The sequence below is a fragment of the Enoplosus armatus genome, chromosome 22 (assembly GCF_043641665.1).
Source record: "Enoplosus armatus isolate fEnoArm2 chromosome 22, fEnoArm2.hap1, whole genome shotgun sequence".
In the NCBI taxonomy this organism is placed as follows: Eukaryota; Metazoa; Chordata; class Actinopteri; order Centrarchiformes; family Enoplosidae; genus Enoplosus; species Enoplosus armatus.
Window position 1 is genome coordinate 7764060 of NC_092201.1, and position 17175 is coordinate 7781234.

General features: G+C 41.3%; 1 protein-coding gene across 1 annotated transcript in view; it reads left to right on the top strand.

Annotated features, from left to right (window-relative positions):
- The window catches only part of chchd3a (coiled-coil-helix-coiled-coil-helix domain containing 3a), a 63728-nt gene that overhangs the window by 45028 nt on the left and 1525 nt on the right, over positions 1-17175 (top strand). Inside the window, exons 7-8 of the mRNA XM_070929013.1 lie at positions 1888-1958; positions 13999-14134. Of these exons, the coding sequence (XP_070785114.1) occupies positions 1888-1958; positions 13999-14134 (207 nt within the window). The remainder of the gene's footprint in view (positions 1-1887; positions 1959-13998; positions 14135-17175) is intronic.

A 17175-nucleotide genomic window follows, 5' to 3' on the forward strand; every position in this document is an offset into this window, starting at 1 on the left:
CAATCAATTAAGTTTGACACATGTGGACTTGAGACATCTTAAGACTGATCAAAGGAAACACAATGTATCTTAAATTTGAAGTGTCGTAGGAAAGGCTTTGACTGTATGTCAATAAGGTAGTTGTTTTATTACAGTTCAGTACATGTACAATCTGTGCAGTACATACTATAGATACTATCTATCTATATATATATCTTTTTGTGTTGTTTTCGAGAGCATTCTGCATAAAGATGTCAATAAATATAGTTTATAACTGTAACTCCAAAGAATATGAAAACGTGAAGGACTCTGAATCCATTGCAAATAGTGTAAGTGTCCATCCAAATGAAGAGGGCTCAAATCTGTAACAGACCTTTTGTCAGCGTTGTCATGTCTCATCTTCTGTTAGCTCTACAACACATGACTATTGATCTTTTCAGCAGCGCAGTTCATTCCTATTGATCTTTTCTGAACTATGATGAATTTCTTCCCTGCTAGGATGTTAAGGCGGGGCAGATGGGACCAAGAGGTTTATATTTGTTATCATTTCTAGTGTATCTGTAATTTATGCAAGATGATTTAAGTGTTTGGTTTCCAGTGAATGTAATGTTGATGGGTTAGCTGGTCACTGATTTTGTGTTTTTGCATGACAAATTCTTAGCCTAAGGTTATTGTCATGTATGTCAAGACGTATGTATAGTCAAGACGTATGTGGCTCAAACATAATTGTTTGTTTTGTTCTTTGTTAAATTTCTCCAGAACCAACTTGCAAGACCTGCTTGCACATTTATAGCCTTTTTTCTGAATGCATGATTTTTTTTTTTTTGTGAACCCTGTGAAGGTCTGCTCATAATTTTGGCTAATTACAGTCTGAGAGGTCCTTAACCTAGCACTACATCATACAGTACTGATGGTGTAAATTATGTAGCTCTGCATTAACCGAACAGGTGATGGCACAAAACCTCTAATCTGTCTGATGTGTGAAGAAAATACTTTTAGGCTTTTTTAGTGAAAGTATTAGTTTAAGTAAGTAAGTAAGTGGAGTCCTTCACATGAAGACATTGGCAATGGTAGACATTGCCTAAATTTGCCCCTGGATCGAACCTCATACGACTCTTAATCAAGCCATCCATCACACTTTATAACCTCTCACCATTTGATCATAAATGTGCAGAAATAGCCGCTGAGGGCTGACAAACCAGATCTTCCTTGAGTAGTATAGATGGTGTAGGAGCTAGGTTATATGGCCATGTTTGAGGAGGTAATTCAGGTTGAGGGGTCCTGCTATGGGTTCATTTGCTATGGGTCACCGGAGGATTATGACCGGGTGGTCTGTATGTTGTTGACTAGTGACCCTCTGACCTTACAGGATTGCTGCCTGTTATTACAGCAGTCGTTTGTGAGAGGATAAGCACAAACACACACATAAACACACAAATATCTATAATTCACACTACAAACTACACACACACACACACAACAAAATAGAAAAATTCTCATTGTTGCAGACTTCTTACCTACAAACATACTCCCAACTTACTGCCTTACAGCCTATATACATTACAGATCACAAAGTTAGCTTCCATATTGTGGACAATAAGCCAAACTGGTAATAGATCTGTGCCCTTAATATCTCTCTCCATAAAGTTTTAATGGAGTTTGAGGGATGGTAGATGATGTCAGGGCTGTGTAGGCTCGGCTGCACCGTAGGTAGGGCAATATCAGATCTGAACCGTTAAGGGGCGTCACTTTGCTGAAATGTTTCCTTTTGCCTAAATAGCTTCAACCTGAAAGCAGGGAAGATGTGAATAAATTGGATGGACTTCTTTATATAAGAGATTGCAATCACATTTTCATGCATTTATCTCACTTGCTGGCTTTTCTCTCTTTCTCGCTGTCTCTCTGCAGAGTGCTCAGTTCTACAAGGTCACCACAGAGAACTACCATAAAGCTGCCGACCAAGTGAATGCCAAGTTCAAGTAAGTTTAGACACAGTAGAACAAAAGTAGATCAAAGGCTTTAAATTGCATTACAACAAGTTTTTACATATTTACATATTCTTTACAATTACCTCCAAAAATAGAACTTTCATTGTTGCTTTCTTGTTTCTTTTAAATTACCTTTTCACAGAAAAAACATTTTTAGTAGGTATAGTATTAAATAGTAATTATGTGGTCCATGTGGACCAGTGAACACACTGTTGAATTATGATAGCCGCATCGTAAACTACATCCCATTAGCTGATGTTGACGATGTGGTTCACTGATAAGCCTGATAGCATGTTGACGATAGCTGACAGGGCTTTTCTTGTACTCTTTTAATTTTTCAGTGTTGGAGGAGTATAATTTATTCTGTAAAACTGTATCTTCCACCAGACCTGGGGCAAACATGGGTAGTGTTTGCCACATCAAGACAGAAATTATAAGATAAACTCTGTGCTGCAGAAAAGAGGTCTACATTGGCTTTCAAATTGTTCGGACTCCTTTGTCCTCTCTTATATTGCAAACTGCTAAACGTTGGCTTTGTAGTCTAAGAAATCTCAATAAGATTTTTGGCACCTATTTTTATCCAAAGTGCATTGTTTCATCATGAGTGCATTTATGGTCCTCACTCACACATAGAGCTACACTGTGCTCTAAATAGAGGTTACAGCCGCACCTTGCAGTGAAAAGAGTGGTTACTTCATTGAAGCTATTAACAGAGGAGGTAATGTTAAGCATCCAAGCAGCCATGGACGTAGCACATATCCGACACATATATGTAACTCAAGAAGATGCCGAATCCCAGCCCATCCGTGTTCCATCTGTCTTCTTCATAAGAGGCCATTAGGCTCCATAGTAATGTAGGGAAAGTGGATGAGGAGCCTGCAGGAGGTGGGGCAAGAATGGGCCCTGGCTCTGAACTCTCCTCCAGGGAGGCTAGGCTAATTGTGTTAGCTTGTCATTAGCTAGCGCTAACACTGGGATCATTGTCTCCCCCAGAAATGCTGGAAACTGATTAGCCTAGCCCACCGGGGGTTTAGCGCTAGACTCGTGGAAGCCGGAGCTGAGACTTCCCAAATCACATTAAAGAAGAAAAAAAATCCGCTAGAATAACATTAGTGCCAAATGACAGTGCTAACTGCAAGTGAACGTTGGGCTAACGTGCGGGTAGTCATGTGACACAGGCCTTTGCATGAAGAGCAGTGATTGGCAGATTGGATTATAGGAGGTGCATTAGCAGAGTTGTGACTGGATTACAATTGTGGAAAGGTAGAGGAGGGGGGAGTATCTGTGCATGTGCGTGTGTGTGCTAATGAAATGGCGGGAAGGTCTGGTGTTACAAGACAGGGTCAGGGATGCACTGAGGGGATCAGAGCAGAGGCTTAATTGGATTTAACGGGGCGTGTTTGGCCCATCCTTGTTTATGTGTGTGAGTTCATGTGTGATGGGGTATGTTTGTATGAACTCATAAGTTGAACGTCTTTTGTGAACATAATGTGTGTGTGTGTGTGTGTGTGTGTGTGTGTGTGTGTGTGCGCCTTTCCTCAAAGCTCTCTCTCTCTCCCTCTCTTATGACAGAGACCCTTCAAAGATAAGATGCTATCTGTGGCCTCTGTTGAATAATAACAGGAAATATTTTTTTTGTCTCACACAGGCTTTTGATTTCCTCAAAGTTGAAAATGTCCTCCAGAGATAAAAAAAAAGAAAAGCCGAGGCCTTATCCATACTTGATAGAATTAACATTTGATATGTTAATGTGAGGATGTTATAAAGTGTGGGAGATGACATCTTTCTTATTAGAATGTCTTCATTTCCCCCCCTCTAGCACATGTCAGTGCCTCTGAAGAGACTGAGAGTACTCCAGGGATTGATTAGCTGGTATTAGGTTACGGTTTATTGTAGTGGAGAAGAAGATGTGTGGGACCAGAGGAGGCTGTCTGTCAAGGGTTATAACATTTGTATATGTGCTTTTGGAAGTTTTAATTAGGACTGTTGGTTGGTTTGAGTTTACCATGTGGATATGACGTCATATCAGTTGGGACTTTGTGGGGTTTCCATAGAATGAAACTTTTATTACTTTGTGACACAAAATAGGAAGACAGAACAATCAGGTCTCAAGAGTGCATGGGATTTGGAAGGAACATATGTGTCATACCGATATGCAGCACCTGTTCTTATGCAGGTCCTTTGGGTTAATATTCTGTAATAGTCAACATGGGACATAGGCCTAATTACTCTGATTTGAAACAGGATCAGGAGTGCAAGTGATTGAATTGGGACTAGACATTCTTTATAGCAGAAAAAACAATTTAGGTGAATTACACTGACATGAATATTTCACTCCTTGGTCACCCTCTTGAATGGGTCTCTCTAGTATCAGTAATAGTCTTGCCTCTTTGGGTGAATTAAGTTTCATTATGGTATGTGATGTACACAAGTTAAGCATGTAGCTTAACTATAAATAGGTGGTACAAATAGGCTTTAGCAAGTAGCCAGTGTGCATATTTTCCATTGCAGAGGTACAGTGTGGTCATTTTTCTTGGTGATGTTGAAAGAAATAAATTAAAAAGAGGGAGAGGTAGGTACCCAAGGGTGTGTGTGCAATATGAGACTGTGAATGTGTGTAGTTGTTTGCGTACTTGTGCATTACAGCTGTTCTCTGTCGTTCTCCTGCAGTATTCCCGCCAGAGTTTTCTGGGAATGATGGAGCTCTCCCAACCGGAACACTACTGCATCACTGTGACCTCATTACATCCACCACACACACACATACAGTATATATGAAGAAACATACACACGTGTACATTCTTTAACACTTTCTCACATTTTTTTGGACAAATTATGGACGAATGAACAATATTATCTGAAGTGATTGTGAAGAAATACTGCTAAAACTGTAAAAAGGCCACTCCAGTGTCTGCTGTGAATCATAAGCTGCAGGGTATCAACCAGCTCTCGACGACCTCGACAAAAGACATTTGTGGCCAGTTCTTCCACATATACGTAAACATACATACAACATGTAACAGATAATGTAATAATACAGTATGTTAGACACAAGCATATACACAGCTATAGATACAAAACTGTTATTCACATTCCCTGTGACACTGACTGTAGATAAGAGTTTCCAGTTGCCTGTGGAAAGGAGGCTATCTCTCCCTGTGCCTGATTTATATCCTGCCACGTTCACCACTACTTGTTTATCCAAGTCTGATGCATTGTCACACTGTCCAGCACTGAATGTGTGACCTTTACTGCACCAAATATATGTAAGAGTGCATATGCATGCATGCTTTTGTCTGTGACGATGAATACATTCGAGTGTGCCTGCATATACGTGTGCGTGCGTGCAGTGTCTCGACTGGCTGCAGTGACCCAATGGGCTTTAGTTTGAAATGCAAGCTGACAGGCATGGAGGAAAATGATAGATGTGAGATTCTGCGAAAAGATGGAATGGGGAATGAAAGAACGGTGGCGTAGTCCTAAGCCTCCTGTCAGTGCTAACCTTTGGTGTGGCTTTGGGCTTCTTTGTTGAAGCTGGTCACTCTGTGTTTGTCCAGGGTCCCTGCAGAATTGAGATGGGACGGGCACATCTTATATTGGTGAATGGGTGAGTCTGGCAAGGCTGTGTAACACTGAGGATTGAGACCATCATCTCCTATGTCTCTATCCCCCTTCTAAGGTCTCAAAAACTTGGATTCCTCTAAGCTTTCAGCCTTGATGGTGACATTTGTGATAAGATCAGAAGTGGCAACGTATTTTCACGCTTTTGTGTTTGTGACTGAGGCTGCATGTGAGTGTTTAAGCCAAGCAGTTTTGGTTTCTTCCCTATACAGTCGGCCATAGAGAATAAAATCTCATTTTAGTCTGTCACTTCACTGTCACTCCTCTCCTCCCTAAGGCTACACACTCATTCCCTTTTTGTCTGTTGTTTATTTTTTTGCTCAGCTCTTTTGAATATATCTTTTTTTAATTGAATCCAGTTGACAATAACAACAGCAGCAGTCCTCACTTTCTTTCCACACACACACACACACACACACACACACACACACACAAAGGTGGAGTGAAGAGGCGTGGAGCAAAACTTGTTGAATGTAAATGGCTCGTTGTTTTTCTTCATAACACTGGTGTGCTGAACTGCCTCGGTCAAGAGACCACACCTGACAGCCTGTCTTCTCCATACCATGTGGGAGGAAGTAGAGCCCACTCACCCCCTTTCAGCCAACAACTTGAACAACCCCTCATCTGCTTTATTTATGTATTATCATTAATACATTGCACAATATTACCAGCAAACTCTTTTGTAATTTAGTTGCTGCTTTTTAAGTTTTCAGTGCAGCATTTTTTTAAACAAGTTATTGTTAAATTAATTGTGATACTTTTAGTTTAATTACAGTAAACAAAGACTATGGTCACGTTTATTGCCAATAGTGGCACTAACGTTTGACCAAATTTCCTTAATTTTCTACAAACCATTGCTTCTTGTCATGAAGGTTGTGGACACAAAATCAGGAAAATCCCGTGCAACCTAATGCAATCCAACACATAGCCCTGCAGCAAAGCATTTCGGGACTACTGCATTTTGCATTTGTTTTATCTTTCACATTACTGAAGAGGATAAATATTCTGGAGAAAATCCAGCAGGTTTCCTGCTAAATCCATCCTGCTGCTACAAAATGTTAATAAGGAGAAGAGGCAGGTAGAGGCTTTCCATTTTCTTGGCAGTGCTCCTGTGTGTTTAAGGGAATAATACTGATGTCCCAAAATTAATGAAGTAATGATTTATTGATGTTTAATTGCGCCAAGCGGCACTTTTAATTACTAAAAATGACAGGAATTAATTTTAGCAGGCAAGTTATTTCAAAGTACTTGTAGCTGTAATCATAGAGATGTGTTTCTCTGAAGTAGTCTTCATCGAGGCAGGACAGACTGAGCAGCGCTTTGACCCGTATGTCAGGTGAGGGTGAACCACAATTTTGTAGCTAGGCAACATGGGCGCGGGGACATGATGGTGGTCAGCTGAGGAGACAGAAGTCAATAACTGCTTTAAAAGCTCTTCTTTTGGCTGTAAGAGCTTTGCTGTGCTGGCTGTAAAAAGCACACACAGTCTGAGCGGCCTGCGTAGGCGCACACACAGACACGAAATGCACACACACACCATTTAGTGGCTGATTTAGTGACTTCCTTGCATTAGAAATGGTTGAGAAAGCCACTCACAATGTTTATTGCTTTTCTATATTATTGGGCGGGGGGTCATATTGTGAACAGCGCAGTGAAATGAATGATGGAACAGAAAAGAACTGACATGTAGCTGGATATGCAGAAAATGTGTACCGCATATTTTCCGTTTTGGATGAGCCTTGTAATGTCAAGGTGTCTCTAACAAATAAGCATCCCTGAATCAGTGGACATCTTTTAGCTGCATGCTTCAATATATTTTTTGTTTGTGAAATATCTCCAACATGTTCGTCTTCGTCTGCTCGAGACCAGACCCCTCGTAAGAGTGTGTATAAAGAAGGGTCAGAAAGGACATACACTCCCTTTCTTTTTCCTCTCACCCACTCATCCTTCTTCGTCCCCCTCACTGCTCACTTAGGAACAGGGTTTTCTGTCTTAATTTAAATCTCTCTCACTCACTTGCTCTTTGTAATCGTCTGCTTTTGCCTCCCTCCCTCACTCACTTATACTCTCTCTCTCTCCCCATTCTTTGTCAGTCTTTTATCCCTCACGCTTTTCTTGATTCAGTCTCCCTTTCTGTCCCTTCCTCCCTCTCTCTCTCTCTCTCTCTCTCTCTCTCTCTCTCTCTCTCTCTCTCTCTCTCTCTCTCTCTCATTCAATCTCTTATCCATGCTGATGGATTTCACTGCAGGGGGTCACTCAGGTCTGCTTTTAAAACGCAGTGTGAGCGAAATGTGTGTCATTTTTCTCCTTAACTGGATCATTTGTATTTATTTACCTCCCTCTGTACTGACGCCTGCCTTAACTAGAGAGAACATGAGGGCTTTTTAAGGGGGAACCGGCACCCAACCCTTAACCCTATTAACCCCTAAGTGGACCCAAATGATGATAAATAGAAAATGTGGTGATTTGGAACTCAATCTGGTGGCAAGCGAGGGTAATCCATACTGGCGATGGAGCTACAGCATGCACGAGTTGGACAGAGGGGGAGATAAATACTGGCAACATGTGTGAAATCTGACCAAATCATACCATAAAATGGCTTCTTCCTGTTCTTGGTCAAGTGCTTTTTAATCATAATGGAAAGATAAGTCCATTAGTAAAGTCATATGATGGCACACCAAATGGCTTCTTCTAGGATAGGATTACTTGGCAAAAAGGAACTTTTACATTCTGAACATTTCCATAACAAGAGGAAAGCAGCAACTTTTCACTGCAACAACTTAAATTAAATTAAAACATATTCGTTTATTGTTAAAAAACCAAGATAAATGTGTTTTGACACGTTTAAAAGCTTAAGTAGTATAGAGAAGGTAGAGAAGGGTATTGAACCTTAATGTTTTTTGGTAGTCAAGTCAATTTGTATTCATACAGCCCAGTATCACAAACCACCAATTTGCCTGGAAGGGCTTTACAATCTGTACAGTATATGACATCCTCTATCCTTAGACCCTGGATTGGGTACCAAAGCTGGTGGCAAATATTTTGTCAGACTGGTAACCTTGTTTATTTATTTTTTGATCAAGTTTGATCAGATTTCCAATTTCAGAGACAGTTTGATTAAGGAAAAGTTCTTGCTTGTTACAATATATTTAACATTTGAGAGCTTTGAGCTTTGGGGTACCAAACCTTGTAGTATCGTTTTGGCACTAGTATCAGAGTTTTTAATATGTAATTTCAAATGACATCCATAGACAAACACACACATTCTCCTATCCAGCAATAATAGACTGATTAGCACCAGCTGTACAGCTTCTGCATTAATCTAAAATATAGCTTTATTCATCTTCATATCTTTATGTTCATCTTTTTAGCTGAGTGTAGCCTTTACGTATTTATTACTGCTCATCCACTGCTGGATGTGTTAGTGTGTTTGAGGAAGAAAGCAGTGCACTTACTGCAGTTGGAGTGAAACCTTTTTCAACAATCCTCTGGAGCCAGTTTGTGCAATCAATAATTGTTTTTGCAGGGGACAGTTTAATGCTATCCAGTATTGCAATGGACAACGTCTGTCTGTCTGTGCGCCTGCGTGTCCCTTTGGGCACTTGTGTGTGTATCTGCGTGTCTTTGTCTCTGTTCGGTGTTGAAATGTATCTCAAATTATGACAGATGAACGTACATGTTTCCAGATGTATCTCACACTTTGTTCAACTATTGAAGCACGTTGTATCCTTAACAGAGATCTATGAATGTCATTGTAGTGCAGAGCTCCACATTGTTACAGCAGATGGTAGTCATGGTCAATATATGTTGGTTTGAAAAATGTACTTATGTTCCTCGCTCGGTCTATTGGCATAACGAATGCATATTATATGAAAATCCCAACATCGATCTCAATTCGTCCCCCAGCTCGCAGTCAATATGTTCTTTGAAGAATGTAGCTGGAATATGTCCCCGTCCGTGGAATTGTGCTGACTTGTGCAGCGGGCGGCTTGAAAGAAGGGATTGTATTAAATGATATAGGGACACCTTGAGGAGCGAGACAGACAGTGAGAGTGAGTGGTAATCGGTTCTGCTTTATTACATGTTAAATGGGACACATTCACCCTCTCATATAATTCCTGCTCCTCCTCTCAACCTCGTTTTCTGTTCACTCCTAAAGGAAAACTTTACAAAGGAAGTGAGCAGAGAGCTTCAGGAGTGTTTTTGTGGAGGGTCTTTCTCGGGTTCTCCCACATCTCTTGTCTCCACTCTTCTTTCTCCATTGACATCCCTCTTCTTCTCTTCTTTTCTGTCCTCTGTCTCACAAACACACATTGTCTGCCTCCTTCTCAGCCCCCCCCTCTCTTGTATCTGTCCCCCTTCTCTCTCCTCTCTCCTTTTTCTATTCACTCTTTCCCTCTCTCTGCTTTGTGATTTATGACGCAGAGCAGAAAAACTGTAATGTAGATATATAAACCAGCCTTACTCCTCCCTTTCATTCCTATCAGTGGATCAAGGCAATAGGGCAACTTGCTTGGTGTGTGTATATGTGAGGGGGTGGAGGGTGTGGTTGATAAGGTGTTGTTATAGAGACCTTTACTGCTACTGATGGCACGAGGCGAGACCCCTATATAACTATGTTTAGATTTACTGTCTCTGGGGTACAGAGAGGCAGTACACGCACACATAGTGCAACAAATAACCAACTGTATCTGGCTAGATGTCTCTATTGGTTTCAGTGTCTCCCACCACATGGAGTCTTATTAAATATCCCATGAACCTCTGGGAATTGAGGGAGGGAATAAAGGAGAGATTAATAAAGGGAAAACTATACGGGTGAAGAGCAGCAGTGTCACCAAGAGGGCTTATTTCCCTAGATGGGGTCACACGGTTGATCTAAGGGGTCAGGAATACAAGAGCACTGTGTCTTTTTCTCCTGATAACAGTGCCAAATACATCACAACCTGTTCACCAAAACTTGAATTCCACATTCAGACCAAACCAGGAAAAAAAATATCAAAATGCCTCTGGCCTTCACCCCTTTTTTTATTTCCTGTAAATCATTTAACTAAAAAATAGGTTTGGTTTGGGAATGCGATACAGTCTCAATGTTTATGAATGCCTTACTGCTCAGGTTACATGGGAACTGGGTGATTCATAGTTGTTTTTGACTATATTTATAATTACACTCTGTGATTCCCACAGTGGAAGAATCTACTGTGTATCCACTCTGCAGCGTTTTACTCCTCATACTTAGATCTTGCTCTGAATTCAGCATGAAGAGCCTGATGTTTGTCTTGTTTTTTGTGGTATTTAATATAGCTGTGTAGGGCCGTATTGTTGGTGCAAATTGTAATTAAAGCTGAGTACAATAACTTGTGTATTTCCATAACTAGCCTGAAAGAATTTAGTGATTACCTGAGACCAATAACTGATTAAAAAACAGAAAGCTTCTCTTTTCAGATAGTATACGTTTTGAAATGTGTTACATGAGTATGTTATTTATTTCATACACTGCAGATAAAAAAAGGGGTAATATGCTGATGGTTATGGTTTATAGCATATTCATGATATGACATGTCTATCCTTTTTGCATCAGCTCACCCTGCTGCATAACACTACAGCAGTCATGCTGTAGTAAATGACACGAGGGCACCTAATGTAAAACGGAGGAGGAGGGAGGGTTGTAGTCTTTTCCTACTAGCTCTGTGTGGTTGGTGTCAGGAGCTTAATGTTAATCTTAATGATAGATGATAGAGGATGCAGCGTGCCGCCACAGAGTGTGTGTGACAGTGTTATTGTCTCCGTGATTAACTCAACCACTGCCTCAGCCCCTTCCCCACAGAAAGAACCAGACAGCAAGCAAAAATAGAAGTACCACTGTCTAGTTCCTCATCAAGAAATGCTCTTCATTTCTGTCCACCACCCCCATCCTCTGTCTCCCCCCCTCTGTCCTCCTTTCTCTCTCTCAGAGGCCATTACTGGTGATAAACACTGCGGTTTGTATCAGCAGGATGCACCTGGCATTAACGCGAATGCTTAAGAAAGTAATTAGTGGGTGTATGTGGCTCCCCTCGTCCCTGTAGATGCCCATAGGCGGTGTAATAAATGAGTGCCAGGATCCATAGGAATAGGATGGCAGCGATTTCTGCTAGCACTGCTGTCATCGTTCAATACCCTGACACAGAGGAATGGCCTTGTCATGCCTCCTAGCAAATGACTGAACTTCTCCCCAGTGGGTCCACAAATGCAGAACCTTTTCTACACCCAACAGCATAATGTTCCAGTCTGTGCTCAAAGTAGTAAGAAGACCTACCGTGGAATCAACCAACATTTAAAGAAATAGTTCGACATTTTGCGAAATCTGCTTATTCACTTCCGTGAGTTAGATGAGAAGATGGATACCACCCCCATGTCTGTACAGTAAATATTGATGCTACAATCAGCCAGTTAGCTTAGCTTAGCATAGAAACTGGAAACGGGGGAATGATAACACTCAACGAAGCCACTGTGCCCAGCCAATGAATTATCCTGCTTCCAGTCCCTGCCTAAACTAACTCTCTCCTGTATATAGCTTCATATTTACCCTACAGACTTGAGAGTGATATCAATCTTCTCACTTAACTCTTGGCAAGAAAGCGAATAAGCATGTTTCCCAAAAACTATTCCTTTAAGTGTCCTAATTGACTATTTTTATTCCTTGAAGTATTCCCTACACTTACCCTGTTTGGCCTCTGAGCACTGTATTGGATGGTGAATGATTAACTGTATTGATTCGTCACTCTATTGTTGAAGTTGTTGAAGGTGTGAGAGGGGGCACCTCTCTTGTTGTCACAAATTGTCACTGACCTGCACTTACAAGGACTATGGATTTTTCCGTCCTCCCTAACAAATATGACCATGTGGCGATGCACATATGTACACATCTCCACTGCACCAGCTTCCTGCTGCATTTCACCCTGGGTAATGACCCATGCGACCAATCCCCTGCTTTGTATCCAACGGGGTGTAATTTCTCACTCCAGGGGGCAAATCAAACATCTGATTCTGACTACAGGGGCTCAGCTTCACCCACAATATTCCTTTGAGATCTCCAGAGTTGCTGATGGGCAAAATCTCTTTCTCTTTCACACCCATGCGAGGCGTTTATTGAGGCAGATGGAGTGTCCTGAGCACTGGTGTGAACAAAACGATGACACCGCCATTAGCATAATAGCTCTAGCATGTGCATGTGTCATCATTATGGGTTTTTATGGGGTGTGTGAAGAGACAGACAAAAGCAGTTAACATTGGGCAAGGCACCAGGGCTGGTGGTACATTCCACGGCTTAGATTGTCTAAAGGATCCAACCCTTGCATACATCTAACGTAAGAGTCCCATTTAAATGCACTGAAGTTTAGCGTCTACCATTAGAAGTGCTAGCATCTGGATCAGCAGCACTAAAGATGTAGCAGATCCTCAAGGACAGTGCAAAGCTAGTGATGTGTGCCCTGTAACCAGACATATTAGCATTCACAGTCTAACAACAACCTCCTCTTGGATGCTAAAAGATTGGATTTCCTATTTAGACCAGTCCAAGGTGACAGCTAGCCGGTATGTAAATGGTTGACACTCTCAGGGAGCCTTCCTGCATCAATGGATGGATTCACTGATGCCTAGTAGAGTGATCAATATTCTCTTCTGCGAGGCGTTTTTAACTGTAAGACAAGAACTAGGTCTAATTTACACTTTCCTTGCCGGTAATTTTATCCTCATTATAATCATCACATCATAACAAGTAAGCCTTATTGCTTGTCTAGATGAAACCAATGCCATTTTTTAGTTTCCTCTGCCGTACACATTGATTTGCTGAGTTAGATTCTTTTCTATGTAGTCCCATAGCACTGATGAATCTCCCTTTTGAGGGGATGAAGCCATTGTTGGAAGCTTTATTTGACACCTCTTATTGTCTCTCTGTCGATATGTTGTAATGCAAACATCGGCATGGTCATTGAGCATGTTATGGAGGCTGGATTGACCTTTGACCTTTCTTCCTGCCGATACAGTATATTTGATTCTGGCTCCAGGTGCTTTGGACTGACAGTAGTAATACACACACTGTCGACTGCAGTGTAGCTCAGTGGGCTCTCTTGAGATAAAAAATGACCATCGATGTACTCATTTTCCAACAATAAGTCTTTATTCCTCCTCTTCTTCTGGATTTCTATATCTCATACTCATTTTGTAAATTCCTCTGCATAGCCCGTGCTCTATGCATTCTTCATTTTCTGTCCACCTTTGACTCTTCTCTCTCACCCATTTATCACTCATTCCTTTTCATTACACTTGTATCTCTTTCCCTTAACTCTCATCCCTCAGGCTGTTCCTCCTGCCCCATCCTCCATATTTTTCCCTGTATTCACACTATTTCTCTCCCCTTCTCCCACCTCAGGCGTTATGAGATGTATCCTGTGTGTGCAGACCTGCAGGGCCAGATCCTCGCGTGCTACAAAGAGAACGTTGGAAAAACCCTCAACTGCTCCAACATAGCAGCCCTTTACCTTCAGTGTGTCAACAACAACAAACAGGTGCGTATTTACTGAACTAAGCTAAGAGTCTTTTATCACTTTTCATATCTCATTTGGACATAATTTGCTACACTTACGAGCATCTTTTGCATATGAATGTTATGTATATGTGTATTGCATGCTTGTTAAGTGAAATGAATGAGCATTTAATTGTGTGCAACCGTACTCTTTGCACGTGAGGAAAATACTTAAAACTTGAACTTGAATCCTTAAAAAATCCAACATAACACATTTTTTCCCCTCCGAAAAGAATGACAAGTATGTGCATGCACCCTCATGGACAGATGATATGTAAGTTGTTGCGCCTCCTACTCCTGTAGTGTAGCTTTCAGTTGAATTGATGTGTGTCTTACAAAGTAGCCCCATGTGTGTTAGCTACAGCATACGTCATTGGGCTCATAGTTGTGTATGGTAGTTACAGTAGCCCTTCCCTTTTTAAATGTCTAAATGAATTAATATAATACACACATACATACACACTAGCATCCATTTACATGCGCCAGCTCCTTGCTTTTAGACAGGAGAATATAATTTCCTACTGGCGCCTGAATAAAGCTCAGTCTAAATAGCCAGTTTAAACCTTACAATCTATTTCCATAATACCTGCTGACACAGGCATTCCTCCGGCTGTCTCCGTGTGTGTTTTAATGTAATAAGACCAAGGGAGTAGCCGCTGCTAGTTGGATACCATTGTCCTCTCGTGAGGTCTCTCCTTTCATTGCCAAGTGCAAATGTCTATCTCCCACGGCAACACACTGTATGGTAATAGTAATGTCACTCAGGTTGATATTAACTTGATTCCCCCTCTCTCAGTTTGCAGTATGTAACATCCATTGGCCCCAACAAGGCTCAATTTACATTCATAGAGCCTTTCTATTAGATTTTCTTTTTTTTTTTTTAAAGTGCATTGTTTTGCCGGAAATGAGGAGTTTTGTGTCTCTCGCTGACTCTCGTGGGTATTAGTATTAGATCTAAAAGTCAGATGCTGGCAGATTTTTAAGCTATACATCATGTAAATTGCCCAATGTTTTATTCATTTTGTGTGTGGGTTTATGTGTATTTAAGAGAGCTACCTGTAGCCTCGTCAAGATTCAGCGAGGGTACGTTCACAGTCCGGATGCTGTTATGATGTTGTAAATTGTTTGGAAGCAAGCCTGTGACGATATGGTAATCCGCTTGTGTTTATCACCCCGCGGCAATCACAGCACACTCCTGTTCGTCTGTGCTTATCTGTCTAAGACTTGCTTTTAAAGTCATTAGGTGCAAAAAAAAAAAAAAAAAGGGGAAAAAAATGGTTCTGTGATAAGGCTTTAAAGGAATAATATGCAGAATTACACAGCTGACAAAATAGGGGGAAGGAATGAAGTAGGATTGATATGAGCTGATGCAGTTTCATGATTAGGGTGTTTACACAGCTTTATCAGAGCAGAGCAGGAAGCTGCGCCAAAAACAAATGTCAAAGGACGTGACTTTGACCTCTGGAGGTCAGATGATCCGAACGTGCCCCCTAACAACCGTCTCTCATCTGCTTGCCCTTTCTGTCAAAGACACTTGATAGCACAGCTCAGACACTTTTCAAACGGCAAAAATCTCTTTCCCCGTCTTTGTCCTTCCCCTTCAAATCTTAAATTCCACTAAAAACTGCGGCACCATGGGTATAGATAGGGATGTCCAAGATGCCACCTCGCTGAGGATAAAAACCAAATCCCCCAAATCTCAGTTTTACAATATTGACCCCTCAACTGGAGTCAGCCAAGACAGAGCCGTTGTCAGCAGCCCGGCCTTTGTCGCCGATAATTAGCGGTCTTATCGCCACAGTCAGTGATAACATTTAGACCTACTTTCGCTCTCTTTTGTGGCCTCTGTGCCCTGCCACCATTCCTCCTTCACTCCCTCCATCCACTATCCCTTCATCCCTAGTCACATTTCTAATGCATTCAGCACTTAACAGGTCCAGATAACAAACTGTGAAGAAGAGGCAGTCGAAGGACAGATAAAGTCCCCTTCTCTCTCCCTCTACGAAAAAGAGTTTATCATGGAGGCCGATCTCTCCATCCACTGCTTGCCTCCTCATTCCATATTCTCGCCGCATGACCGCCTCTTGCTCCCTATCTTTTCCGTCTCCACTTCATTTTTTAGACTGACCCTTCCATCTCACTTTTACTCTCAAAGGACCAGACTAGATCCCTGTTTGTGGTTTCAGCGGGTGTTATGTTTGCAAGGATTGAAATAAAAAAGGAGGCTGGCTCATATGACTGCTTCAACATCATCTTTAACATTGACATTTCTATCAGAAGTGCTCTCAATGAAGTCTATTTTAATGGTATATTTATTATGTTTTCAGTATTTTTGCTTTTGATTTCAAAGATGTGTTTTGGCCATCTCTCAGATATTGTGTTCATTAATAAGAGCCTAATTGCTTAATTTTTGTTTCTAATAATCAGTTTTTAGTTATATACAAGCCTATATTTAAAGCATGTTTCTTTTCCCACTCCAATCTTCCTTGTTAATCGCGTCTGCGCTGTGTTTACGCCTATTTTTCAAAGGCAGAACATTTTCCCCGCAAAAGTGACAGTAGCACATAGCGTGACCTCAGTAAATCCAGCAGAATACATAATCAGCCGCTCTCTTCTCCCTTAAATGCATACTCAACGAGGAGAGAGGCGCACCTTGCAAACACTCGCACAAATGATCTTATTGATAAATACACAGCACATCTGTTTGGGACAGAATGCGTCACATCTCAGTAAATCTACCCCCTCAATGTTTCTGCTTTCAGTTAAATTCATTCAGTACAGCGGGGCCTCAACAATCTCTGGCCTCATCTTACCTTAGATAGAAGTAACTCCAATGAGCAGCAAGGTACGCAGATATTAAATTTGGGATCAGATCGGTATCGGTAGATATCCTGAGCTGAAGTATCAGAATCAGTATTGGGAGAGAAAAAGTTGTATGGCTGCAATACCTTATAGACATGAGATGATGAGACGGGTTGTAAACAAGTCAACAGTTTAGCCAGTTTATCTAAACCACATTATTTG